This window comes from Strongylocentrotus purpuratus, unplaced genomic scaffold (genome assembly GCF_000002235.5).
Source record: "Strongylocentrotus purpuratus isolate Spur 01 unplaced genomic scaffold, Spur_5.0 spur5_scaffold_10, whole genome shotgun sequence".
In the NCBI taxonomy this organism is placed as follows: Eukaryota; Metazoa; Echinodermata; class Echinoidea; order Camarodonta; family Strongylocentrotidae; genus Strongylocentrotus; species Strongylocentrotus purpuratus.
In genome coordinates, this window is record NW_022145595.1 from 16,326,665 (window position 1) to 16,353,720 (window position 27,056).

Consider the following 27,056-nt stretch of genomic DNA (forward strand, 5'->3'; position numbering starts at 1 on the left):
GAAATTGCTTGTAATCACGATATTCTGAGAACCTGTCAATGGATTACAATTGAACTTGAATTCGAAAAATTTCTTCTGTTTTGGTTTGTAAAATTGCTCTATGACGGAGGCATCATTTTCGACTGCGCGCAGTCGAATTCCATCTAGTTTATTTCTAGAGTGCACTGCACATATTACGATTTGACTGTGACCCCATTTTGGAAGAATTAACAACAAAAATTAAAAGAAGGTGAGGCCAAGAAAATCTTTTACTACAGCAAATCCTGTTAGATCTTTATTCTCAGTGAAAAAACTAAAATTTCACTATTTGTTTTGGTCCTCACGACTACAAGGATTTACAAAAAAATACAACCTCTCACTTTTTAGTTATTTATTGATGTTTTTCTACAACTTCCGCACACTGTCGTCATAATCTAGACCAATCTAGACCAATTGCTTGTACGTAATCAGTCAATGTTGAATGTCTTATTTAATTGCAGAATATATTTACCATTGCTATTTCAAGTGTCGAGAAAATTGCGTATACAGCTATCATTTACATCCCAATACTAGAGTACACTCTCATCTTTTTAACCAGATAACTGCAGCATTAGTTACAACTTCTTATAGATTCTACACATTCAAACCCATCAAAATTTCAAACAGTTTTGTGAACAATTTCCCAATTGTGGGGAAGCTCTTTAAGGTAAACATTTGTTACTCCATAATATGAACTAGAGCACATGTTTGCTAGGTATGTGAAAAAAATAATATAATGATGCCGTTTAAGATATCGCATGTTTCAATGTACCAGTGATTATTAAAGATGTAAAGAGTATTGCCATCATGATCTGACTCCTCTTTCTGATGTTCACCATTGTTGCATGTTATGGTTACAAGTTATGTTACGTTTGTCTCCGAAATAATGTTGAAACAAAGTGGATGGGGGCTCGTGAGAAACATTTTCTTTGTCAAATGTATGTTTTGTTTCTTTGTTTTGTGTATATTTGTAAATATATCAGCACATCAAATTGTATCTCAACGAATGAGATTTGTCAATTTTTTAATAAATACAAACTTTTAAAGTACAACATTTGTGCCTTTGCTTTGTTTTATTGACTCTGTCAAAGAAAGTGATAATTTACAACTTAAGCAAATTCTGATTTTCTGTCTGAGATGCAGATGCAAACCTCATTATGCCTAGGTCACACCAAAACTTTTCCATTTTGATGTCAGTTCCTTTCTCGATTTTTGAAATGCATACATTTTCACCTTGCAATATTTCAATGTCACTTTGATACTGTCTCGATGTCAGTTTAATGTGTAGATAAAGTGGAAACGCAGCAGGAAATATAGAATTTTGAAAATGTCCAAAATTTTCTTGGGCCGTTGTGTTGTCGATCGTTTCCCCCAAAAGCTAGATCAATTTATCTTTGGATCCAATTCAAATCATACATTCCCAGATTTATGTCGACTCGTTTCGCCGTTCTTTACATCAAAATAGAAACGCATGGGCTCAATGCATTGGTGTGACCTAGGCATTAGAGAATCACAAGTGTTTCAACATTTGATGAGCATTAACTTCACTTGAATTTAAAGCACACTAGTTTCTTTTCTTTTCTGGAGTTTTGTGCCTTCTTCCATTTGTTACTGAGTACTATGTTGCATCACTTCCACTTTAAAACATACAAAAGATTTCAAAATTGTAATATACATGGTTAATGTCAAGAATATGTTCTTTCTTTATCATACATTGAACTTAAAGTTCAAACACCAATTCAGTGTACCGACAGTCGGACTAGTCACTGAATACGTTTCTTGTCTTGCATGCAGGACTACAAGTTTCAATCATCTTCTCTTCCAAAAAAAGACTTGTTTCTTTGCCACAATTTCTCACAACATTCACTTTGTACAATAATCTTTCCTTGTTAATGGAGATTCAAGGCTATTTCTTGGCTGCTTCTTCATGCACAAGTTCAAAGGTCATGTCAAACTGGAGTCCCATCATCATCAGACTGTGGTCCTTTCTCAGGGTTATCTTTCAAGATTCTTCCATCTGTAGGGACCAGATTAGGGATACCATTCTTGACCGGGTAAGCTACATTGATGGCATCACTGATTAGTTCATTGCTGTCAGCATCAAACCTACATCAAAAAATTCAAATAAAAGAAAAATATAAAGACTATGATACATAAAATCAAAAGATGTATAAAATTCTACTCAAACTTTCCCTGTCTGACTTGAGTTCTATCTTTGACAAGCTCTGCATTGAGGCTGAAGAGTGGTTAAATGTACATGTCTTAACAATTTGCATAACAGAATCATTATGAAAATATACTGGTATGTAGAAAAGGTAATAATGTAAATTAATTGGAGTAAACTATGTTATAGCTGTTTATTAGGTACAGGAAAAAAAGAGTTTGTCATCAATGGAATGCGTTGTCCTATGTGCGTGTCTATATTACATGAATGTGCATTGAGTTCAAACGTTTTAAAGTAAACCTGAAAGTTCAAACATTTTAGGATAAATCTTCAGATCTTGAGATCAAGATATTTGAAGTTTGGATCAAAACAAAACAAAACAATATCAATACACCATCCCCTCACATAAATGCCATGTCATGTGCCATGCTAATTTGCTAACATTAATATGCAACCTTATATGGCAGGTGAAATACCCATCTCAGAAAAGGTATACGGTATGGGCCATATTGGTTTATTGCATTTACAATCAAACTGAAAAAACAGCATTAAAAAAATACAAGATACCATTTGATTTTTTTGTAATAGTTATAACACATAGCACTGATATCATTATTGGACACGTTACAAGAGAGGGAATTCAGCCCCACTTTGCACGCAACTTTAACAAGTCAATAGAGACTAGGAGTAGGGCTAATAATAAGGCTAGCTAGTATAACAAAGCCCTATATAGTCTACATGTATGTATAATATTTTTTAATTGTGTTCTTGATGTTGTTGCAATTATTAGGTTAGGGGTGAGGCAAATTTAAATTGATTCTAGTTTCTTGCCCAGGGGGATATTTTTTTTGTCTAATGGAGACAACCGAGGGCTTAGGGTCTTTGCGTTTCTATCTGTTAAACATGCCATGCCTTGCAGTGGCCCGAGATTAGTGCCGCCCCCGCCCCTCACTACTACTACCACCAACCCCACCACCACCCTCAGTCCACGCAGCCACGGCCGGGCTCCTGCGCTAGCGACCGACCGTCTCCAAATCCAAGGCTTACCTCAATGGCTGTTTTGAGATCGGACATACAAGAATTTTGAGAAGATCTGTATCACTAGAATTGCTCTTCTCGGATCTAAGAGATACCATCGACGTTGACAATTGTCTGTAAGTATGATCTTTTGCTTTAAAGGCATTATAACGACAAAACAAGCTCACTCTCCAGCACACCGAAAAAACTCTCGTGGGCGCAGCCATTTTGGATGATTACGCAATATCACCGGGAATCGCATGCGTACGTATGCAAAGGCCATGCCAAAGCCGAAGAGTGCATGCATGTGCAGAGCTTAGAGCTCAAACAAAGTGACAGATTTTTGCTGTGTGACTTTTGAGCTGAGGCATTTAATTGTAAGTCGAAAGAAACCTTAGTTATTACAGCTACAGCCAGTGATGGATATGATTATAGAGGTCTAGATCTATACATAATATGTGTTCCAGTATAAAGTAAAGTGACCAGACTGTGCTGTGACTGAGCTGAGCTGAGTGAGTGTGATTCGTGTTTTGCAACTGCAACTGTAAATGTAAGTGTAATCACATGCATTTCTTTGGGTTTTTTTGTTGGCTTGTTGCTTTCTATTTATTAAACTAGATAGTAGTAAGGATTCATTTCACTCATTTATCACTGCGAAGTCTGTATAACTATAACTATAAATCATGGCTACCATGGCTACAGTACTGTTGGCTGATGAAATCAACGGCAGACCAGTGGTAAGAAATAAGAATATAAAACAGAAAACTGAGAAAATGAAAAAAAATGTTTTGTGTTTGACTTTACAGAATTCATGGAATATGAAGTCTATAAAGTCAGGCACAGATATCTGTAACCTGCAAAATGTTTCTCACATTATTATCCTATAGACCTAACCCTAGTCACATAATTCTTGTCAATTTAGAATATGAAATAAAAGAGATTTCAAGGGAAAAAGTTTTGTACATGCAAATGTTCTGCCAATTCAAAGATTGAATGATTATCAATGCTTATTTTATTTGTGTGAAATTCCTGCCGTCAAATAAGATTATGGTGGTAGATCAAATTCTAAGTTTGAAACTGAAAGTAAAACTTTTGATCGCAATAAAATAAAAATTATTGAAAACCGGCGTTACCTCCAAAATTTTAGCTGTTCAGCCACAGTGCTCATCAGTGAAATCCCACAAAATGGACACGTACAGTGTATGGTGCAGATTTAATTTTTCTGCTCATGCATCTAAAGACTATATTTTCAAGACTCTAGCTAGTTTGAATCAAATAATGTCACTGTCAGTGAGCCAAACTCGAAAAAGGTAGAAATGTGTACTTTATGGGATGTTGAACTCAACTTAAACAGATGTGATTTGTTATTTAAAATCAGGATAGCTCTTGAATGACTGGTAATCACAAAGAACATGGCTGCCGAGGAAATCCAAAAGGAGAGAAGAGAGGATGGGACGTCAATGTGGCTGTACAAGGGTCTTCCACCAGATGTAGGAGAGGATGAAACATTGGTGCAGGTAAAAATAAAAGGAATCATTCGATACGTATTGGATACATTAAAGGCACTATGTCCCATTTGCAGGTCACTCAAAGACAGTGAAGTCTAGCAAGTAAATGGTTTTCCTTACATAATTTGAATATTAGGACACTGCTAACGTTTAAATTTCACAGATAGGACATACATGACATATTCATAATTCCTGCAAAGTTCTACAGAATTGGATACTGGCTGCAAAAGGGACATAGTATCTTTAACCAGAGGTTTCTAATGAATATGTGGCCAGAGTCATCAGACAATCAAATATTGTGAGTTTTGATGTGGAAGGACATGATACTGCAGAGTCGCTTTAACTTACAAAACGCTATGATTTTTAAATTTTCACTGTATCGTGCTTTTGTGCCTCTGCAAAATAAGTAGACGTAGGCATGTTTTGGGGTTGTCCGTCCGTTTAGTATGTTTGTCCCTGTTCTCGCTAAGCGTTATCTCAAGAAATTTGGGTCATGTATGTATCTTGCAGAGCCAATGAACTGATTAATTTTGGGGGTCATGAGGTCAAAGATCAAAGGGTCATATATGATATGAAAAATAGCTTGTAATCATGATATTCTGAGAACATATAAATGGGTTACAATCAAACTTGAATTTTGAAAATTGCTGCTGTTTTGGTTTGTAAAATCCTTCTATGGTAGAGGCATCATTGTTGAAGATCCATCTGCCGGTAGTTATTCTCCCTTTTTGTTGAGGGGGAGCACTGTTCTGGCTAAGATGTCAGACGGGGTATTAAGACCAAAAGACAAAAAAAAAAAAAGTTAGGTGCTAGCAACTTCATATACGCCCAATGTGTTTTTTGTTTTTTTTGTATGGGAGAAATTACTTATGAATTAAAGCTTTTATCACATCACTTCATGACCATGAAAACAGAAGTAGTACTTATATGTATGCACATCTCACTTTCTTGGTTTTGCTTCTGTCAGTGCAATATTGGGAGAGTGTCCTGGAGATGTCTTGGGAGAATTTAGTAAGACTCTTAACATCTTTATTGATGCGAGTCTGAAAGATTCTCCCTACGACAAGAATGTGCTAGATTAATGACATCACACTACGTCCACGTCTGCGTGGATGGTGATGCCTGGGTGCCAGGGCCACCAGCAATTTGAAGATTTAGGCTGGACGGTAGTATGCACCTTGTACATTTATTACTTTTGAGGTTAAAGATAAACTTGAGTTCTGGTAAAAAAAAGAAAATGAATTCTCACAGAATCAAACAAAACTTACACTGAATGTTCAAGATTTCAAATAAATGTCATTTGCCAAACAATTTTGGTAGAAAATGTATACTGGCTGAGTATAATGAGCATAGAAAGATAAGGAAATCAAAGTAAGTAGCCCCAACACCATTTGTGTAGTTCCATATGCATTTTTCTGTGTACAGTGCTTGTTACTTTACCAAGACTAGGCCAAATTTATTATAATTTTGCTAACTCCAGAACCTTGCAGTACACATGAATACTTAAATGCTACATGATCAACTTTTTGTGATCCATTCCACACCTTTTCTTTCCCGATGCAATCGCATGACCAGAACTCAACTTTAAATAAAATAGTATGAACTTAGTTTGATATAAGTGATGCTGATATGGAAATCATGTTGATCTGAATAAGCCAATGTTGTCATACTGTGGAAATGTTTTTCTCTGTAATAATTTTTTTGTTTTTTTCATTTAAGAGAGGAGATTTGTGTTTGCTTTTCCTGTGGTCTGTAGGTTGGTTTCAAATATTGAAAAAAAGGTGTTGGCTAGTTATTGATGTTGTTGTTGTTGTTGTTGTTGTTGTAATACAATGGAACAAATGTATGCTGATATTTTAATATCCTCATTGAACTGTGGCTGAAAAATTTAAGGTATACCTTTTTACTTGATTAAAAATATTGTAAACGCTGTTATTTTCACGACCCCAAAACATATTCGCTGGTTCTTAAATTCGCGTGGCACGCAATTCAGCCCGTTCAAAGCACGCATAAGAAGTCATGCTTATAATATTTTCCAAGTTCTAAAATTTGTGCTTGCCAATTTTAGCGCAAAATCCGCAAAAATTAATGTACCGCAAATATTTCTACTTTTACAGTAAATGCCCATTCTAAATAAATGTTAATGTGCAATAATTAATGATTAATTGATTTTTTGATTCATTTCTTGTGTCATTTTAATTGCAACTTTAGAGTACAAGTAACCCCCAGAAATTCATCTCCAGCTTCATGAAGCGGCACACTCCTGAGAATCGCAGCTCCGAGGTGCAGCGAATCTTGAAGCACCAAGATGTGATCATGGATGGCATCAAGAAGAAGAAGAAGAAGCAGAAAGGAAAGAAAGGAGGCGTGAAGGAAGGGCGAGGGGGCATTCCACAGGGGAGAGGGAAGAAGAGACTGAGCTATAGGGAGAAAAGAAAGCTGAAGCTGTTTGATATTCCTGAAGATCAGCAAAGGTGAGGACAAGTAGTGTTTTTTGACAAACACATATATGATCACTCCAATATCATGATATCAGCTTATCATTCGTGCTGCACCTTATGGAAGCTCTTCAGTCAAATCTTGGAGGTCTGGGCCCCATTTCACAAAACTTGTCAAATGACAGGGTTTTTTTTAAGCTAGTGAAATTCTTGCTTCTGATTGGTTATCAGCAGATTTGCCGCTGAGTTTTGTCATTTGTCAAAAGGCTTTGTGAAATGGGTCCCTGATGTTAAAGTTACATTTGTTGTTTCCAATACACTGAATTTACAATCCACAGCGCCATCTAGCAATACCAGTGTTCAGTAAATTTCATGTGCTGCATTATGGATAAAAGTCAACAAAAATATTAGCTGTTCCATTGTTATATACCCTAGGAGATGAGGAGATTTTATCATAATTTTGGTGGGGAAGGTATCGATAGCTTATCTGGGTGAGATTTCCCAAAACATCAGTCTCATTGACTCTACTCACAATGTTTTGGTCATTTTGATCGGTGGCTAGCATTTTGCTGTGCTGCATGGGTTGTAAGATTGGCCTGCCGCGCAAGACTGCCGCGGCCCGCGGTGGGTTCGCTGTTAATTGTGAATCCACTCTATTTCAGACAATGGTATGCAGAAAATACTTTTCACGCACATCTCGTATGTGCCATCAAGTCTATGTAGTATGGACCGGTTGACTGTAATTTCACTCTACTGTCCTACGTGATGACTACATTTCTGTAGAAGCGATAGAATCTCATAAACCAATGGGTATCTCAGCAAAGTTAAATGTTTGCGGCCTGTAACCTGGGGCAACAGGCATCTTTTTAAAACTATTCACCGGTAGGCGGGCATGGCTAAAATCACGACTCCAATTTCGACCAATCAGATGACTAGATTTATTCAACATACTAAAGAGAGGTATATAATATTTCTTAGCATTATTGATTATTGATAAGAGGTTTTGTGATGTTTTATCTTTAGATATGAGCTGTTTGAGCCTCTCCACCAGCTGTGGCTAGACTACATGAGAGAAGCAGTGTTAGCCCACAACCCAGAAATGAAGTAAGTCATTTTAAAAATAAGTTAATGTCCCTCTGCACTAGTTTGACCAGGAGGATTAGACCTCCCAGGTGGTCACTGACAGGTGGTTATCTCATCAAATCAGCTCTCAATTAACATAAGAAAAAGAGGATCGTGGGGGAACAACGGGCACCGCTTAGACATTTTTATGCCTCCGTTACGAAGTAGCCGGAGGCATTATGTTTTCGGGTTGTCCGTCCGTCCGTCCGTCTGTACGTACGTACGTCTGTACGTACGTACGTACGTACGTCCCGTTCTCGTGATCGCGTTATCTGAAGAACCGATTGATGGATTCCTGCCAAACTTTGGTCATGTATGTATCTTGCAGAGCCGATGAACTGATTAGATTTTGGGGTTACGAGGTCAAAGGTCAAAGGTCACAGGGCTCATTATGTATGCAAAAACAGCTCGTGATCGCGTTATCTGAAGAACCGATTGATGGATTCCTGCCAAACTTTGGTCATGTATGTATCTTGCAGAGTCAAAGAACTGATTAGATTTTGGGGTCATGAGGTTAAAGGTCAAAGGTCACAGGGCTCATTATGTATGCAAAAACAGCTCGTGATCGCGTTATCTCAAGAACCGAGTGATGGATTGCTGCCAAACTTAGGTCATGTATGTTACTTGCAGAACCGATGAAGTGATTAGATTTTGGGGTCATGAGGTCAAAGGTCAAAGGCCACAGCGCACATTATGTATGCAAAAACAGCTCGTGATTGCGTTATCTCAAGAACCGATTGATCGATTGCTGCTAAACTTAGGTCATGTATGTTACTTGCAGAGCAGATGAACTGATTAAATTTTGGGGTCACGAGGTCAAAGGTCAAAGGCCACAGCGCACATTATGTATGCAAAAACAGCTCGTGATTGCGTTATCTCTAGAACCGATTGATCGATTGCTGCTAAACTTAGGTCATGTATGTTACTTGCAGAGCAGATGAACTGATTAAATTTTGGGGTCACGAGGTCAAAGGCCAAAGGCCACAACGCACATTGTGTATGCAAAAACAGCTCGTGATCGCGTACTCAAGAACCGATTGATGGATTCCTGCCAAAATTAGGTCATGTATGTTACTTGCAGAGCCAATGAACTGAGTAGATTCTTGGTTCATAAGGTCAAAGGTCAAAGGTCATGGGCTCATTATGTATGCAGAAATAGCTTGTGAACACATTCTCATTAGAACTGACAGATGGATTACTATTTAACTCAGGACATCTTGCAGAGCCAATGAACTGAGTAGATTTTAGGGTCATGAGGTCAAAGATCAAAGGGTCATATATGTATATGAGAAATTGCTTGTAATCACGATATTCTGAGAACCTGTTCATGGATTACAATTGAACTTGAATTCGAAAAATGTGTTCTGTTTTGGTTTGTAAAATTGCTCTATGACGGAGGCATCATTTTCGACTGCGCGCAGTCGAATTCCATCTAGTTTTCTATATAGATAGAGCAAGTAGCTAAAGAAGTGCAGTGGGGCTTTAAAGGGCAGCCCTACCTTTGTTATAAGTTAATTTGTATGAAAACAGAATGGCAAAAGTTTGAAATATTAATTAAACAATTATGAATGTTTGAAATATGAGATCATTAAATCTGTGGAATCTCAAATTAGCAGTTTGGTAAGTGGATTATGACATAGTCACGGACAACTCTCCCGTTTGTCAGGTGTGTTCTGATTTCTTCTCAGTGCCTTCTCCCATGGGGCACTACTCAAAATATATTATTGACAGCAAAGTCACAGCATACTATTATAGGTTCTGGAAAGAAAAGACTCTCCGAACGTTTCATTCTTTTTGTGCGTTGGAACCAATGGGACAATTGTCCGGCACTACATCACCGTGACATTAACGATTCGGCCAATTTGCCTATTACAATACATATACCGGTAGTGATTACAACTTTCAAAAGGTCATAAGTTTCATATTTTGTCCAATTCCATTGAAACTTTCACCAGTCTGCTTCTCTGATATTTCCCCCTCCTTTTAGAGTACTTTTCTCTAAGGGTTTCCCTTTTCTTTTAACGTTTACATTGTGACATCCACTTTTGAGCACTTATACGTTTAACTGAAACCACGTGGAGAGTACTGTACAAGTCTTCTAAATGTATATATATTTTTGTTGTTTTATAGTCCATTAATCCTTTTTAGAATCGTGAAGGTACGTGAGTTTTTAAGATAGTGGATGAAGTTTTCATGAATGTATATCATGAAATACAGTAAAGAATATTTTTTTAAGAATCTTGCAAAATGATAATCTCTTAGTTAGAAGTGATGCTCCTTTTGCAGGACAAAGAATGTCAGTTTATGTCTGAAACAATTGTCAATTGGTGTGATTACATATAAGTGCATTGTTCCTTTTTGGTTTCCCGATGTTTCATGTTATGTTAATTACAAACAAATTGTTGATTATGTAATATTGTAATGTACTTTAATCTTCAATTTATTCATTTAATTGTATTTCGTTTTTGAATGTATTGTTTGTTTGTATAATTACTTGTTCAAATTTATTTGTTAAATATGGAAATAAATTACTTGTTCAAATTTATTTGTGAAATATGGAAATAAATTCAAATTCAAATCAAATCATATAAATTGTGTCTTTCTCACTACAGGAATAAGAACATGCTGGAGTCAAGGTTGCTGAAATGTGAGCTTCATGGATGTATTTTGACAGGTAAGCAGAACCTGAAGAGGTTTAAGACAGATGGAAGGGAGGTGTGGGGGGGGGGGTGAGAGGAAAGTCAAGAGGGAGACAAACAGACATACAGTGAGAAAGATAAAGTAGAGAGAGGGAGTGAGGAATAAATGTAGTTAAGACATAAAGAGAGAGAGACTGTAGGAAAAAGGCTAAAAATAAGAGAGAAGGCTGTAAAGACACTGTTCTGAGGGCCCTGCATTTATCACCGCTGTTGCTAGGTACCTGTTACACCTTGGTGAAAATATGGATTAATATCTTACCCATGGATGTAAGTGCCAGCCTGGGGTTTGAACCCTAAACCCTAGGATTGAGAGTCAAGTGAATAAACCACTACCCAGTATATCACTACACTTCCACTTAATGACTGATGGCTAGGGAGATACAGATAAAAAATCAGTATACACAGTATAATGTAACTGAAAGTAATGTTCTCTTATCCAAATTTTTCACAGTCACTCGCTCCAAGTGTCCAGCCTATGTGGGCATATCAGGTATCCTACTCCAAGAAACCAGAAATACATTCAAGGTTATCACCAAGGAAAACAAAATGAAAAGTGAGTGTTAGTTGTACTTTTATTGATTTTTGTCTCTGAATGTCTTTTTATTACCTTTTTATTTTGTGTTTCTGTTTTTAGCTTTATGTGTATATATATTGGGTCTGCCTGCCTAAACAGACCAATGAGACTGGGGGTGTTTCATAAAGCTGTGCGTAAAGTTATGAATGACTTTACAAATGATTTGAATATGAAGAGCCAAATGGAAAGTTTTTTCTGACATTTTATCAAAGTGTGACTGTATTTTCCATAATCTCAATTAAATTGTAGCCAAAAATACACTTTGCATTAAAATGTTTTGTTAATAATGATAAGGTTAATCTACATCTGCATATTTCAACTTTAAGCTTATGCAATTAAAAGGATTTGAGAATCCCATTTGACTCTTCATATTCGAGTCATTTGTAAAGTCATGCGTAACTTTACACACAGCTTTATGAAATGCCCCCCAGGCGGGTCATTTCAAATGTGTAGTCACTATTACACTAAAGTTATAATCAAATAGATAGTCAACAAAGAACCTCTCAGGAGCTTTCGACTCTTGTAACAATCTAAATCATAAATGGCCAAGTCTGAGTACATTTTTTTCCTTATTAAAGTGTCCAGGGAGATGGTTGTCCTGGGCCAGGTCTTATAAACATTTGCGATTAATCGTAACTTATTTGCCATTGATATCAATCGAACCTGTGTACATAAAAGATAGGAGACAGCAAACTTGCGATTGATTGGAGGACTTGTGATTAATTTGGATCAACCGTAACTCTTTATAAGACAGGGCCCAGGGGGGGTGTTTCACAAAGATCCTAAGTTGAACTTATCTCTTAAGTTGGACTTAAAAATTATGGAAAGCCATTAGCATCATTGAAAATATTTGTAAAAATTATTTCTAAAGGCATAAAATGTTTATTCAAATCTTTCATATTTTCTATTATCATGGGAGATTTCATGTTCTTGATGTGGAATTTATAAAAAGTCTAAAATACTTGAATTTTTGCTTATGAATATATTTTATTTTAAGACTACAAATGGCTCTCCATACTTTTTAAGTCCAACTTTGAATTAAGTTCTACTTAGGATCTTTGTGAAACACCCCCCAGGAGTCAATGTAATAGTAGCAGGGGTTGTTACACCTACGGTATACACAATTTTAATCCAGGCTTTCATGTTCTTTCTTGCAGCTATACCAAAGAGTCAATGCTGGTTCATGTTCACAATCGACCAATACGCAATCACCATCTACGGCCAGCACTTCTGCCAGAGAAGCAGCATGCGAGCTGCAAAGAAATTCAAGGCCAAAACTACCATCGAGTTATGACAGCGGAGATTCTACATCTGACTTTTAAAGACTATCATTTGGACCTTAAAGCCCCACTGCATTACTTTATAGCTACTTGCGCCCTCTATATAGCAAACAATGCCTAAGCGGTGACCATTGGTCCCCCATGATCCCCTTTTTCTTATGGCAACTGAGAGCTGATTTGATGAGATAACCACCTGTCAGAAACCATGCAGTGAGGTCTATATATTTATAGATATCTGTTATTTTTCATGGATTCGTTGTACCTGATGGACCTATCTGCAGGATAAAAAACAGTCATGAATTTGGTTCAAATTAACATATTGGAAACATATGCGTTCCTACAATATCCATTGATCATTGTCGCGATTTAAATCGAGTCTAAATTTATGAAATTATAAATAATAAACTTGTTATGTTGTATAGCTCCCTCTCAAGGTCAAGATATTAATTTAGCTATGAAACAATGTTCCTTGACTAAAATCGACCGATAAGCTATTCCCGTTTGGTACATATTCTGAGATTTTCATGGTCGCAGCTACCATTGTACGGCCATAGGCACTATTTGAAATTTATCAAAATGTACCGGGAGCACCGGTAAATTTTTATATTCAATTTTTCTCGAAAACAGAAGTGTTTTACGGGCTAATTTTTTTAGTGCTTCTAATACATCCATAGGGGCATCCAAATATATCAAAATTGTAAAGATTCACTATCCACCCAATTTTCGAAATTTCCCAAAACTTTGTATTACCTTTAAGATATCCTGATATACCGAAAATGCTGATATGGTATAATTATGGCCCCACATTTGTATAGAATGATTGAATATTGAAGGCTGGCTAAAAGGCATCAGCTAGGAAATTCTCAATCTGCTAAACTATACAGTCAACTTCACTAGCGATCCTCTGCCAGGCTCACAAATGGGTCTGATATCAAGTTTGGTGATTGATACGTGCCATTATATGGGCGATCCTCAGGTAAAGTCATTTTAGTGCCTTGTTACCTCTTACAACTCCATTTGTATTATCTTTTTTTCCTTCTCATCAAATGAAGGATATACATTTAATTGGACTTTTTCGTAATGTAATCTAATTTAATGCACAAATCTTTGTGAAGTGCCTCGTTCACAAAATTCTTCCATTCACCTATTATGAATAATTGTATTTCAATTATCATAATGTGAATTGCATACATTATGTGTTGTTAAGTAGGACAAGCCATAGTGTTTGTCATACCTAGCAAAATAACTAATGCAATTCGCAATCTGACTCTAGAAAATTAATACAATTATTTGTGACAGGTGAATGAAGTAATTTATAACAAGGCTCTTCACAAACATTTGTGTATGTTAAGAAGTTATGACATGTAGCATGAACAGCATCATATTGTATTTGTAATACATTTAGTAAAAAAAGTCCAGCTTTTTACAAGCAATATATGGGTGGTGAAAATAGCATGGAATTTGTTTGAAATTACCATCTTCTTAAAAATCAAAATTTAGTTTCGCCTTTTCTTAAATACTTCTGAATTTCAGGGGTAATTTTATTCTGAATTCTGACAAAATTGATAAACGATGCAGCTACGGGTACTTGAAAAGTGAGCTCTATTGCTTATCAGTTTGTCTTTATAGTATGTCAGACTGTCGAGCCCTATTTATATTCATGTATAAGAATATGTCCTCATGAAGAAGAAAAAAGAGCAATTATTTTTTCCAAATTTCCTTTCCTCCCCATGCATTATCTACCGGTAACTTTTTTCTTCACTTGAGAATTATGTGTTCTCTCCTTGCTATCCCCCTCTCCCTATCTTTGTTCAAAATTTGTATATTAGGTGTTATGTTTTTCTCTGTAGTAAACAAAAATTGAACTGATAGACAAGTGTACTGTAAAGTCTGATCCATTGATGTATAATTATTGCTGTTTGCATTGCTGTATGTATATTGTATATTTATTTATGAAAATTAATCAATAAATAAGAAAACATAAGAAAACAAAACAAAAAGTGTTGTGTGACATCCATATGTTTATTCCTATGAAAAAATCAATGTGTATATGTATAACATAAGCTATTCATAACACTGTACGTGTGATTTATATTTGCAAGAACTGAAATTATGTGAGGGGGGGGGCAGAGGTTCTACATACTAAATCTATCAGAATAATCCATATGAAGTATGAGGCAGTGCAGACAATATAGCTGGCAGGCTATTAAATCTCTTATTTCTTGTCATTAATTATAATTTGACTGTCGACCCAATTTTAATTTTGCTCTCACTCAAGATGATGATAAACTACAGCCAGAATGTTCAGAACTTCACAATCTTTTATACCAATATCTCCATAATTGTTCCTGCAAATGATATAGTTTGGTTTACATGTAATATGTTTAGTGAGGTTTTGCATTTTACAGGAATTCAAATTCCACTTGAATGGTATTTCATGCTTTTCACTTTAAAGCTCATGCAATTTTATCAGGTGTTATAAATGTTGAATTTAACATTTTATTGAATTTTCCTACTCTCAAACTATTCATGGTTATTATTATTGTATTCTCATTTTTGTTTTCAATTATTTTATTATTATTAGACCCTACATGTTTTATTATAATTATAATTTTAAAAATAGAAGAAAAGAAAAACTAAAAATTCTGTTCCCTTTCTCTATCTCTCACTCTCTCTAAAAATTATAATACAGTGTTCACTTTCTCTCATGCTCTCGCTTTCCCCATCCCCTTCTCTCTCTCTCTCTCTCTCTCTCTCTCTCTCTCTCTCTCTCTCTCTCTCTCTCTCTCTCTCGCTCTCTCTCTCTCTCTCTCTCTCTCTTTAGATATTTATGTATAAACATATATATTTTTCTCTCTGCTCCCCGTCTAGACTGTTAAATAGTATTAATTAAACTTGCAAAATGCTATAGAAAATGACAGAGGCACAACATTCTGTTGTAGGCTCACATTTTATTCAAGAGGCTTTGATGTGCATGCATTCAAAGTTTGAAGGCGCAGGGTAGTAAAAGTTGGATATGCTTTCAAAAGAAAGCCACAAAAGACGGGGGCACAAAAATGTGTAGGCGTTGGTGCACATAATTTAAGAGGCGTATGCATTTAAACGTCATGTTCATGATTGTATTGAAACCAGGAAACGCTCTTTTAAATGAGGGTGTGCTTTCACTTGAATAGAGCTGAATTATACCCACCCCCCCCCCCCTCCTCCCCCTGCCCTTCCTTTCAGCTTCAACTACATGTTTGCTGTAGCACATTAAAGGTGAAATCTAGCATAAAGCACAGGCCAGAATGCTGCATGATTCGAAGAAAGATTTTTTTTTATGTGTCTGTGTAATACAGAGAGGAATGACCACGATAGGCCGGGAATATACTTCAAATAAATTGAAATCTAACAAACACGCACTTTTGACACATTTATCTGACATAAAATATTTTATATTATAGCGCATACAAATTATTACATACATTTCGATGCACTTGTATCATACACAATAACATATACATACTATAAAATACATTTTTAATTATAGGCCATCATAATAATGGTTAATAAGGATAACGAATAATAACGATACTAACATGATAAAATCACTTTACAAGGAATCACATTGCAATTTAGAATGATACTACAATAATAATACGGCTAAAATAATACTATACCGAAAATGTATTAATTAGCTTGGCGTACGATATGTATGAGAAACTGAAATTAATCTGCAGCTGCATGGCTTCAATGAATCACGTAGTACAGAGAGAAGGAGAAGGGAGGAACTTGAATCTAGAGCTTTGGTGCGACTGAAAAGACATAATGATTTGTATAATTATGATGATAAGAATAACCATTAACAATATTCAAGAGACATTCTTACTTTTTGGTTAAAATTGACAAATTTGCACCACATTATTCAACAAAGATTATGTTTTGTTTTGTTTTTTGTTTTTTGTTTAAACGAATTTGGGCGAAATAACAACACAAACAGAAGAATTCATCGGTGAAAGGTTGAGGTAATATATAGAAACTTCTTATCGTATATAAGCCAGCTGCAGATTGAGTTAAGTCATCATAAGTGATTTCCTTGCAACAAATTCACACAAGGTTCGCAAATTCCCCCCATTTTTTTGTTTTATTTTCATATCTCTTAACATCTCCCCAAAATTCATTCATCGTCACCTAACAAGAGGAATGACGCTTCCACAAACTTTTAAATTGTTCAACAACAACAACATTTCCGAATAAATTGTATTTTTCTTACAAACTAAAATCATTGGATTAGAAAATATGTTCTAATGTTTTGCCAACGCGAAGTTGTAAACTTATTTTTTTGTAAACGTTGACAAAAAAGTAATTAAAAAAAAACGAGTTGCTATGCACTTAATAATTATGCTATCATCTTTGCAAAGCATTTTTTTTTTGCAACTTCACAGAACTATTTATTTCAAAGCTTTTCCCCTTTTAGTCGAATCAACTCTTTGTGAGCATGTTGCTATTGACTACCCCCTTTAAGTACGGATCAAGTTTAACGGATTTGAATAACAATAAACCCTTTGAAAATCGCTGGTCTTTTGTGCTTCTTACATTGAGCAGACGACAGTGCGGGGATAAATTTGGGCGGGAAGATTCGAATTATATATTGGCTCATAATAGGGGAAGCTTGCTAGCCAATGTTATCGATTGGTTGCACTGCATCTTCAATGTGGACAATAACCAACGCCTCGTAAATCACCCCTATTATCCGTCCCAAAAGTGAAAAGAAAGGAGTAATTTGCAGGGCATATTGGTAAGCTTTAAACGAATTCCATAGCACTGAAAATAACAACATGCACTCTTCACGAAACAAAAGCCATATGCCTGTATAGAGTTCACCCTTCTGCTTCAACTGCTGATCAGTTGGAACAAGTAATGTTCTTATTACACTGCAGAGCTCAAGTTTGAATGCAACGATTCCCTCAATATTCTAACTATTAAATGGAGGCCTTTGGAGGGTAAAAGTTCTGAGTGTTTATCTTCTTGTATAACGTGAATTCATCTACCCTCCATATAATGATAATAATAATAATATAATATTTATATAGCGCATTTTCATTATTTTGATACGAAGCGCATAAACAAGAAGTACTTACATAGAGGGAACATTATCATTAAGTATTACTAACACATCGTGAACTGCACTCAAGGGACGGTTTAGTTTACAATACCGACTGACTGTAATTATTTACAGACCTTATGATATACAGTGCGTCCCACGAAAAAACGAAACCAAGAATTATCGATGTTTTATCATACCTTAATCTGACTTATATTTAATAAATGGCACATTATTTGTCAAGCTTAGATCCTCTTCTTTCATTTGATGCGACTCATAATTATGATGCATATTTTTAAGCATGGGTGATTAAAATCAATTTGAAGAGAGGGAACTAAAAAGTCATTTGGCGGGCAGTATTTGAATTTCAAAGGGAAAACCACATTTCTAGAAAGATCACTTTTGGCCCTTCCATATGACAATGATGCTCTATCAGGAATGAGCTAGGAATAACAAAGTTCTTTTTGTTTAAAGTGATGCTTGCATTTTCATAATTTTATTAAATGAATTCGTTTTCACTGGCTGCCCGCCGTAGCAACAAACGGAATAGGACCAGCTGTTTCAAATTCCATGATAAGGTGATTGCGTTTTGAGAGTGAAAGTTTTATTACTTTGTCAAAACATTATACCCATAAAAAACTAGTGCTTTCCTGAGGCCGCCCATGGCGACTTAATTGGTCAACAATGCTTGGATACCCCTTTAACAAAATAGAAGGAGGGAAAAGGAAAAGAGAAAGAAAACTAAGTAGATGAAAGGAGGTGCAAGTGTTTTCAGTTTAATTGTTTTTCTTTTTTTGACTTGCCCTAGTGTTTTTTTAATGGGGGGGGGGGGGTGGGGTCGAACCGAGTCGACGAATTATTTTATACAGCCCTAATGTTGCAACTGAGAATAATTTGTGTCCTGTTTGGTATTTGTTTTACACTAGCTTAGGCGCACCGTGCTTGTCGACTGAATTTTGAATTTGTTATTTTAATTTTTATTGAAATTTTTTCGTTGAAATTTGTCAATAGATTGTAAGATTGTAAGATTTTATTGACTCTATCGACCCCCTCTCAGGGCGGTATGAGAGAACAAAGTTAACATAACATAGTATCAATATAACCAAAGTATAACAATGATAAACATAAAATGACAATATGAACAATGATAAACATAAAATGATAATATGAACAATGATAAACATGTGATAATATGAACAAATAAACATATTCACAAATCAAGGCGAACTGGGCAATTCGAATAGTTTAATCAGAAGTATAACAAATTAATATATTACGATTTTGAAACATATCGGATTACATTAGCAACAAAACTATATATTCTCATCTGTCTGTTACTACTTTGGGATAATACCAGGCTTGTAACTTTTCTTTCCTCATTGTGTGGATAAGAGTAATAAGTCATATTGGAGTAGAATAAGTTTTAGCCACTGCAGAAAAAAACAATACTATTTTCAGTTTACCGTTTGTTTCCAAACATCTATCACGCCGAATAGATTCCGGAAAATGCCGAGATATTCATTTTGGGTAATTTGATTGATACGATTGGACAATTTTTAACACGTGACCTCGTAATCGTGAAATAAAGAGCCGTTGTAGCGTTGGCGCGTAGCGTTCCTTCAGTGTAATTTCTGCATCTACTCTATACGTACAGCAAAAATCAAAATGGTGAGTGCCGATGACTGTTAAAATCCTTCATGTTTGACCGCAATATGTTGTAATCCTTCTGTATTTTTTACTTATTTTGAATAATGAAATTTCGAATAATGCATGTACCTATTTATTTATATTTTAATAGTTGATGCTTATCTATAATTTTATTTTGTTTATAGGCTGGAGGAAAAGCTGGTAAAGACTCTGGAAAGGCAAAGGCGAAGGCCGTCTCTCGATCAGCCAGGGCAGGTCTGCAGGTAAGCTTCCGTTCTTCTAAATGTTTGTTGTCAACGACAATTTTGAGCTTTAAATTATTTCATACTGTTTTTGCAGGCGGTCAGCGAATAAGTGTTTACACTGCATTAATTAACATTTATTTTCCGCTCTTTTTGCAGTTCCCAGTCGGTCGTATTCACAGACATTTGAAGAACAGAACGACGAGCCATGGCCGTGTCGGTGCCACAGCCGCTGTATACTCTGCCGCTATTTTGGAATACCTCACAGCTGAAGTAAGTAGGAGTGGTTTTCTTTCCTTCTTTTGAGCCTTTCATAATTTTGTTTGTAATATGGGGATACATGTATGATGTAGTTATACTTGTGTGTATAAATGCTGTAAGCTGCAATTCTTGTGTATTCATAGACATTTCTAATTGACACAATGAATTGGGTCATAATTTTGAGAATCCAATGATCCAAATTTAGAGCCGGTGTTTTCCCGCGCTTATGAAGTGCGCGCGTTTGATTGGAAGTGATGAGTTGGATGACTATTTCTGATTCTAGATACTGAGTAACTGTTTTGAAGTTGAAGTTGTTATCCCTTTCAATCGACAGCAGTGAGCACTTTAAATTAGTTTGTATTTGTTGAAAGTTGTTACGATCTAAATTTTGAACCAGTTTCACTTCAACTTAAGCAAAGTTATGTCAGTTGTTTTGTTAATTTCCTTTCTCAATAAAATAAAATCTTCAAGTTTTAAATTCATGTTGATTGATTCATTTTGCAATTAGCAATCATTCTCCTTCCTTTGATCTGGATCTATATTTTTTTTCTCTTCATTTTGTTCAATTTATTTAAAATTTTATTTTTTGTCGCTGTTTCAGTTAAATCAGTGTTTGTTTTGTTTACAATCGAACCTTTTTTCACTTGTCTTTGCATGACTTCACGAGATCTTCTTGAGGGTATTCTAAACGACCCATTTTAAACACATGTTATTGGCAAGGGTTCATTACATTTTATTTCATTTAGACTCTGATCTAGAGGTCATATTAGATCTACGTTTCATTTTTTGGTTGCGTTGCCTCTATTGTAATGTTTTTTTGTTCTTCATCGATATTCTTTTGTGCGCTGTGCTAAACATGGGCAAAAATATTTTTTTTAGGGTCTAGAAGTCTCGGTCAGGTGTATGAAGGGGTGACCAAAGTTTGCGGACATTTTATTATTACAAAATTTGATATTGGATCTAAGATTTCTCATTCTACACATATTTATTTATTTCAATTATTACCAAATGGACGGCAAAGTTTTTTACAACAAATTGGTTCAACTAAAAAAAATATTGTCGAAGGATTTCAGAGATATCGCGATCTAAAAATTTGATGTAGTCTACGATCAAGAGTGCACTCTGCATCTAAAAAATTCTTTAAAAACGAGACCTAACTTCATGCGAGGGGGTTTACAGCCAATTTATATAAAAATGTGATCCATCAAAATAATATACAAATAACGCACGGCCCAGAGTGCAATAGCAATGAATGCAGTACACGCAAGGTTTCTTAAGATTGGTGCCGCTCTGTGCAACGAGCCGCTTGCGGCGAGTTGACAGTGAGCACCATCTAAAGAAACGACCGAGCGTACACTACATCATACATGCCAACTGTTCAGATTAAAGAGGAACATTCCTCTTTTTGGGAGAAGATAATTATCATTTTAATGCAGGTGTTCCTCTTCCTGTACAAATTTGTCTGTAGTATTGAATAGGAGAGTTAGGATTGTTCCTCTTTTTTAAAAAAATAGCATAATTTGTACAGATTTCTGATTTTCAAATGTTGGCATGTATGCTGCATTTAGGTTTCGCACAACAAGGTCAATTGCGTTATTTGTTTTAAGAAATAGCAACACAAATGCAAAACAAACTAAAGTTTAGATCTTAAGTATTAAGTTGAGAGTCTACGAAAGTTAGATCTAGAGTATGTTGGTTCTAGACTAGTAAGACTAGAGTAAGACCTTGCAGGCTTACCAAAAAGTTCATGGGATTCAGTGCCTTGAGTATAAAATAAAATCCATAGGGGGGTCTAGAGACGAGTCTACATCAGACAGCTGAAATTCCTGGCTTCATTATAAAATCCCAAAGTCAAAACATGCCTAAATCCAAGGCAAAATAAAGTAAAATAAAATTTGCTTTCTAATAATACCCCGGCCCGCTCTATATAGCTAAGCTACGCGTACGCGCGCTGCGCTACGATTACAATGCACTCAGAAAAGGGGCGTACTACACGTACGCGTGCGCGCTGGATATCCATGGTAACGTGTATTATAACTTTTTCGCGCTTTTTTCTGAAAAATCATGCTTGCATCAAAAATTTGTACATGTCATGTGACGCGTATTGACCAATCACGATGCTTAAAATACTAGAGCCATTTAATAAAGGTACAATATCATAATTTGCAAGGCAAGATATCATACAAACTGTCTGTACCACTTTTTACTTACAATTTTGAGGATATCTGCTGTCAAAATGAAGATTTCCAGACCCTTGGCCTTACCGGTATTAAGTTAGTAATTGAACAGAGTACAGACGCAAAATTTGTTGATCTTTTGTCAATATTTTCACGATCTCACACCCAATTCCAAAGAAAATTTTGTCTATGGGTAATTTTATGATCCTCTTTCCATTGGTGATATCAGATTGTTCGAAATCTTACCGAATGTTTGAGATAGCAAACTTACATGTACAGGTGTAGGTCACACCGTCATACTGGCAAGTTCTGTGCAAAAGTTATGGAAGTTGCACTGATGCCAATGGGACATGTTTACCACCAGCAGAATAACTTAAAAAATAATATGAGGGAAAGACTTTTTATATTCATGAGTTTGACAGGGACATTGATATCTTCACATCAGTGATTTGATAAAGTTTACAGGCAATGTTACATCAATATGTTAAGATTTATGATGGAAAACGTTATAAAAGAAAAACATTTACAATTATTGTTGATATTTGAAGCATAGACTTCTAGTTTTCATTGAAATACTAGGCAAAAGTGACGGCTTTGTTTTTGTACAGCGTCCAGACAGTCAGACACACAAACCCCCATCTTACCCTTTTGTGAAGATTTTGTTATATTTCATCTTGGTCTAGAAAAATATCAGGGCACAATAAAAGGGGGCTGTCAGAAATGAAAACAGGAAAGGACAAGACTATGAATTCACTTTACCGTATTTGCCGGCGTAAAGGCCGCACCGCCGTATAGGCCGCACCCCCGATTTTGACATTAAAAAAAAAATTAAAAAAAAAAAAAAAAAATATCGTTTTTTTTTTTTTTTTTTTGGTTGTTGTTGTTGTTTTGTTGCCGAAAACCCACGCGGGAAAGGACCTTCATTTAACATCGAGGTGCAGTTAAAGGCGCTGATTTGTGCTTGTAAACTTGTCACAAAATAATAGTAACAATTTCGTTTTTAGAAGAATGTGTAAGATCATTAATGTGAATTAAAAACAAAAGAGTACTAGGTCCTAGGATAGTACCTTGTGGTACACCATTTGTTATATATAAAAAAAATTGAGGAATTATTATCATAAACTACATATTGAGATCTATTAGAAAGATTACTTTCAAACCAAGATGACAGACAAATTTTAGTGTTGTTGTAGTTTCCGAGTGGTGAGTCAACACTGATTACTGAGCTGGGAGACATTGCCAGGCATAGCGCCATAAATCAAAACTAAAAAAAAAAAAAAAAAAAAAAAACAACTTTTTTTTACTCTTTCGCCGCATAGGCCGCACCCCGACTTTTTGATATTTTTTCTTCCAAAAATACTGCGGCCTATACGCCGGCAAATACGGTACTTAGCTTATATATTAGCGATTCTGACCATGCATGCTTTCATTCTTTGTTCCGCAGGTTCTTGAGTTGGCAGGCAATGCTAGTAAAGATCTGAAGGTAAAGCGTATCACACCCCGTCACTTGCAGCTGGCCATCAGGGGAGACGAAGAATTGGACTCGCTTATCAAGGCAACCATCGCTGGTGGTGGTGAGTACTGCATGATATTTCATTTCTTTATTGTTACAGTGGGGGGGGGGGGGGGGGGGGGGGGGAGAGAAGAGAGTAATACAACTATGGGAAGACCTGAAAAGAGCTCCATGTGTGGAGAGGTTGTACACAATACAGAATTGTCACTTTGCAGATACAGTATGTGAATAGTTAATTAACAAAATTCAAAAATGTTAGAGGTATAGATATTATTCTTTATGAGATACTTTATCTGTATGCCAAGTTTTTTTTTAAATCCTCATCCCATGGCCAAGATTCCAAGAGGGTGGACTGAGAAGGCACCAAAATAAGCGTGCCTTTTTAGGGTTAAGAGATCTCGACTCTTATACAGAAAAGAGAAAGAAGCTGAAAAGAAAAACTACTTCAGTGGGAAATCTAAAAACCAGACGAAGGTTTGAACAAATTAAAGAAAATCAGACTTTCAAGAAGAAAGGTGTGAATTTGTTGGTGTTACCAAAGACTTATGGAAAATTTTGGAGAGCACTAGACAATTCAGTAACTCTCATGAGTTGTGACAATCCCATTTTATTCACCAATTGTTTCAATATTGATAGTATAGAGTTCCCCGTTTTCCCAAGAAACTTGGGCTGTATTTTGGAAATTATGTTATTTGTTATGTTGGGTAAAACGATGTTAAATGTCATAACAAACTCGTAATCCGCGGAACTGACACTCACCATTAGTGCTTGCAGGGATATCTCTTTTAAATTTATGCAAGTACAGCACAGCAAGCTTTGCGCAGATATGACAGATGGCATGTCCCAATTTTGATTTGTTATGACAATTAACATTGTTTTGTGAACACAAGATATAACATAGTTTTTTTCAGAATACCACCCCTCAATTTCTTATCTTCACCTTACTGATATTGATAGTACCGCAGGGCTTGAATTAATCCAAGGCCACCATGGCCGTGGATGCCCCTCTCAATGGCCTTAGAGATTTTTTGTGCCCTTTCCAATTCTTCCTATTTGTGCTGTAATATAGGAATGTGCCCTACAGAAAAGTGGCCTTTCCCTAAAAACATTGAAATTTAAGGCCTGGTACAAGGTAATTTTTTCTTATTGCATGCTGCTGCAATAAAGAAACATTCCGTGTTGAAATCCTAAAAAATTGAAATCTTTATCAGAATGTAGAACTGATTCTTAGAATAAAATATGAAAACATTCAAGAAAAAAATTTGTGTCAAGTCAATGAAATTTTTTCTCAGCTTTGCAGGATTGTAACAGAACTGCAATCTTTTAAATATGTCAACAATATTTGTAATTTAAACAAAAATGTTTTTTTTCTTTTTCTTTCTCACCAGGTGTCATCCCTCACATCCACAAGAGTTTGATCGGAAAGAAGGGATCACAGAAGGCAACATAAGGCCTGGCTAACTTTAGCAAACTAGGTCACCTTTTTTCTACTGCTGCACCAAACACCACCACTATCGCGTAACTGTTCCCCCCAAATCTGCCGGTCTTTCCCGTACTATCAGTCTGTTGGTCATTTGTCGGTGGCTTCCTCCCATCGTAGCCACGCCGTCTCAGGTCGTCGAAAGGACTAGAACAAATAGGATTGTGACCCTGTTACTTTAAAGCCGAAGGCTCCAGCTGAATCGGACATCAAAATCAATCAACGCATTATGATTCTTCATCAACATAATCAGTGCTTGGCGAAGCTTTTTCATTGCACCATTAGTTTCACACATTAAAAGTTGCAGTGCAAGTGTTGTCGAGAGAAGTCTACAGGCAGTTTGGAAAGGTGGAAAAGTCCCTCATAAATACTGTCGTTTCTGCCTTTCAAGTTTCACTACATTTGAAATTGGTAGTGGTAACAATTCCATCTTTGGAGCAGCATTTTCTTTTTCTTCTCTTTTTTTTTTCTTGAATATCTTGTACAGTCTCAAAACTTCTGATTCAGTTATGTTTTTACAGGAGTAGGTATTCGGTAGAATTTGTATGAAATTCCTAATTGTATTATTTAAGCTCAGTCGTGTGAGAGAGATGTGTAGATGTATAGTTGATAACAATAATAAAAATCATTAACTTTTCATTCATGCAAGAAATACGCTTTTGAAGAAAAAAATGCAGGTTCGGGTCCGTAAAGGGCACTGGAGCGTTGTACAAAAAAATTATTGGGAGGGGGTTTTAGACATGTATATTGGAAGTTGACAATTTGTAAGTACCCCTGATTGGCCAAACGAAATGCATTCCAGCATAATCTTGAAAGAAAGGAAGAAATAGTGTCTCCGTTGTGAGATTTTAAACCAAGTCACTTTTGTGTGTATTGTATATTGTGAAATTCATTTCTTTTTTCATTTTTCTGTTGTAGCCGATTTTTGTAGTTTCCCTCAAGTGGAAAACATCCCAAATTGTATATTCTGTTTACACTGTAGAATCAGGGTGAGAGTGAATGATTTTTGTATTAAATGTTCTGTTCAATTTCACAGAGAAAATTTGGTCATTAAACAATTTTGGAAGTTCTTTGAAGTTTTATATAAAAAAGGATCGTGTCAGCAAGTGTGATTTCTTCCTAGTAAATTGTTTACTATGGTGATGGGTACTTGTGGGAGAATGTGAGGTGCCAATAATTACTAGGTAACAGAAAGGACTGACCAACAACTGTATCTGCCATCTTGCTAAATTTGACCTCGTAAAAAAAAAACCTGAAAGAATATTTAGACATTTTGAGTAGTTTCACCTTAAGCTCAAAATAAGCTAAAAATTAATTTCTTGTATCAAAATAAACATTGTGATGAAAAAGTAAAGGGCAGCGTCTCACGAAACCGTCACAAGTTCAACAACATCCCATTGAAATGCATGTATTAAGTATGTCACAGGTTACAATGGGATGTCAGTGAACTTGTGACGGTTTCGTGAGATGCTGCCCTGGTTATTATTTTTGGACAGGTCACATCTTGTAGACCCTTTTGCTAATGCCAAATCTTATGCATTCTTAAAGGCTGATGGCACTTGGAAATAACAACATGTGCATTCCATCCAGACAGTTGCTCTCAGAAATTTAGGACACAGCCAATGCTAGTTGAAACGGAGAGATACAAATACATTATTTAATTGGTCTTTTTTCCAAACAATTGTGGGATGTGGCAACCGATTCAGAGTGGAGAGGTGTTTGAGATGATCTTGCATGTATTACGTATTCTTTTGTCTCTAAGCCATGATACAACAAGGTTTTGAGTTTTGATATAAACAGGAAATTTGTTTGGTCCCAGTACATATGTATAAG

The 27,056-nt window shown here is 35.9% G+C and overlaps 3 protein-coding genes across 5 annotated transcripts; 2 read left to right on the plus strand and 1 right to left on the minus strand.

The window, feature by feature from the left end:
* Window positions 1-355: 355 nt before the first annotated feature.
* Window positions 356-3,472, minus strand: LOC100890157 (UPF0434 protein RPD_0454-like). Its single transcript, XM_003726759.3, has 2 exons — window positions 3,230-3,472; window positions 356-2,124 (listed from the first exon to the last, which is right to left on the minus strand). The coding sequence occupies exons 1-2, from the start codon at window positions 3,424-3,426 to the stop codon at window positions 1,968-1,970; spliced, it is 354 nt and encodes a 117-aa protein (XP_003726807.2). The 5' UTR covers window positions 3,427-3,472; the 3' UTR covers window positions 356-1,967.
* Window positions 3,225-12,865, plus strand: LOC579025 (ribonuclease P protein subunit p29). Of its 3 annotated transcripts, none has more exons than XM_030979627.1 (7): window positions 3,225-3,336; window positions 4,578-4,716; window positions 6,919-7,181; window positions 8,169-8,249; window positions 10,880-10,941; window positions 11,418-11,519; window positions 12,698-12,865. In XM_030979627.1, exons 2-7 carry the CDS (start codon window positions 4,612-4,614, stop codon window positions 12,832-12,834), a joined length of 750 nt encoding a protein of 249 aa, XP_030835487.1. In that variant the 5' UTR covers window positions 3,225-3,336; window positions 4,578-4,611; the 3' UTR covers window positions 12,835-12,865. The 3 variants fall into 3 exon arrangements, with proteins under 3 accessions (XP_030835487.1, XP_030835484.1, XP_030835485.1); XM_030979624.1 differs by lacking the exon at window positions 3,225-3,336 and adding an exon at window positions 3,518-3,576; XM_030979625.1 differs by lacking the exon at window positions 3,225-3,336 and adding an exon at window positions 3,704-3,749.
* A 6,618-nt stretch (window positions 12,866-19,483) lies between these two features.
* On the plus strand, window positions 19,484-25,963 carry H2A.F/Z (histone H2 A.F/Z). Its single transcript, NM_001123508.1, is given in 5 exon segments — window positions 19,484-19,571; window positions 19,736-19,813; window positions 19,952-20,065; window positions 23,675-23,804; window positions 25,132-25,963. Coding segments are annotated over 5 exon segments (387 nt in total). The 5' UTR covers window positions 19,484-19,568; the 3' UTR covers window positions 25,194-25,963.
* The last annotated feature ends 1,093 nt before the right edge of the window (window positions 25,964-27,056 follow it).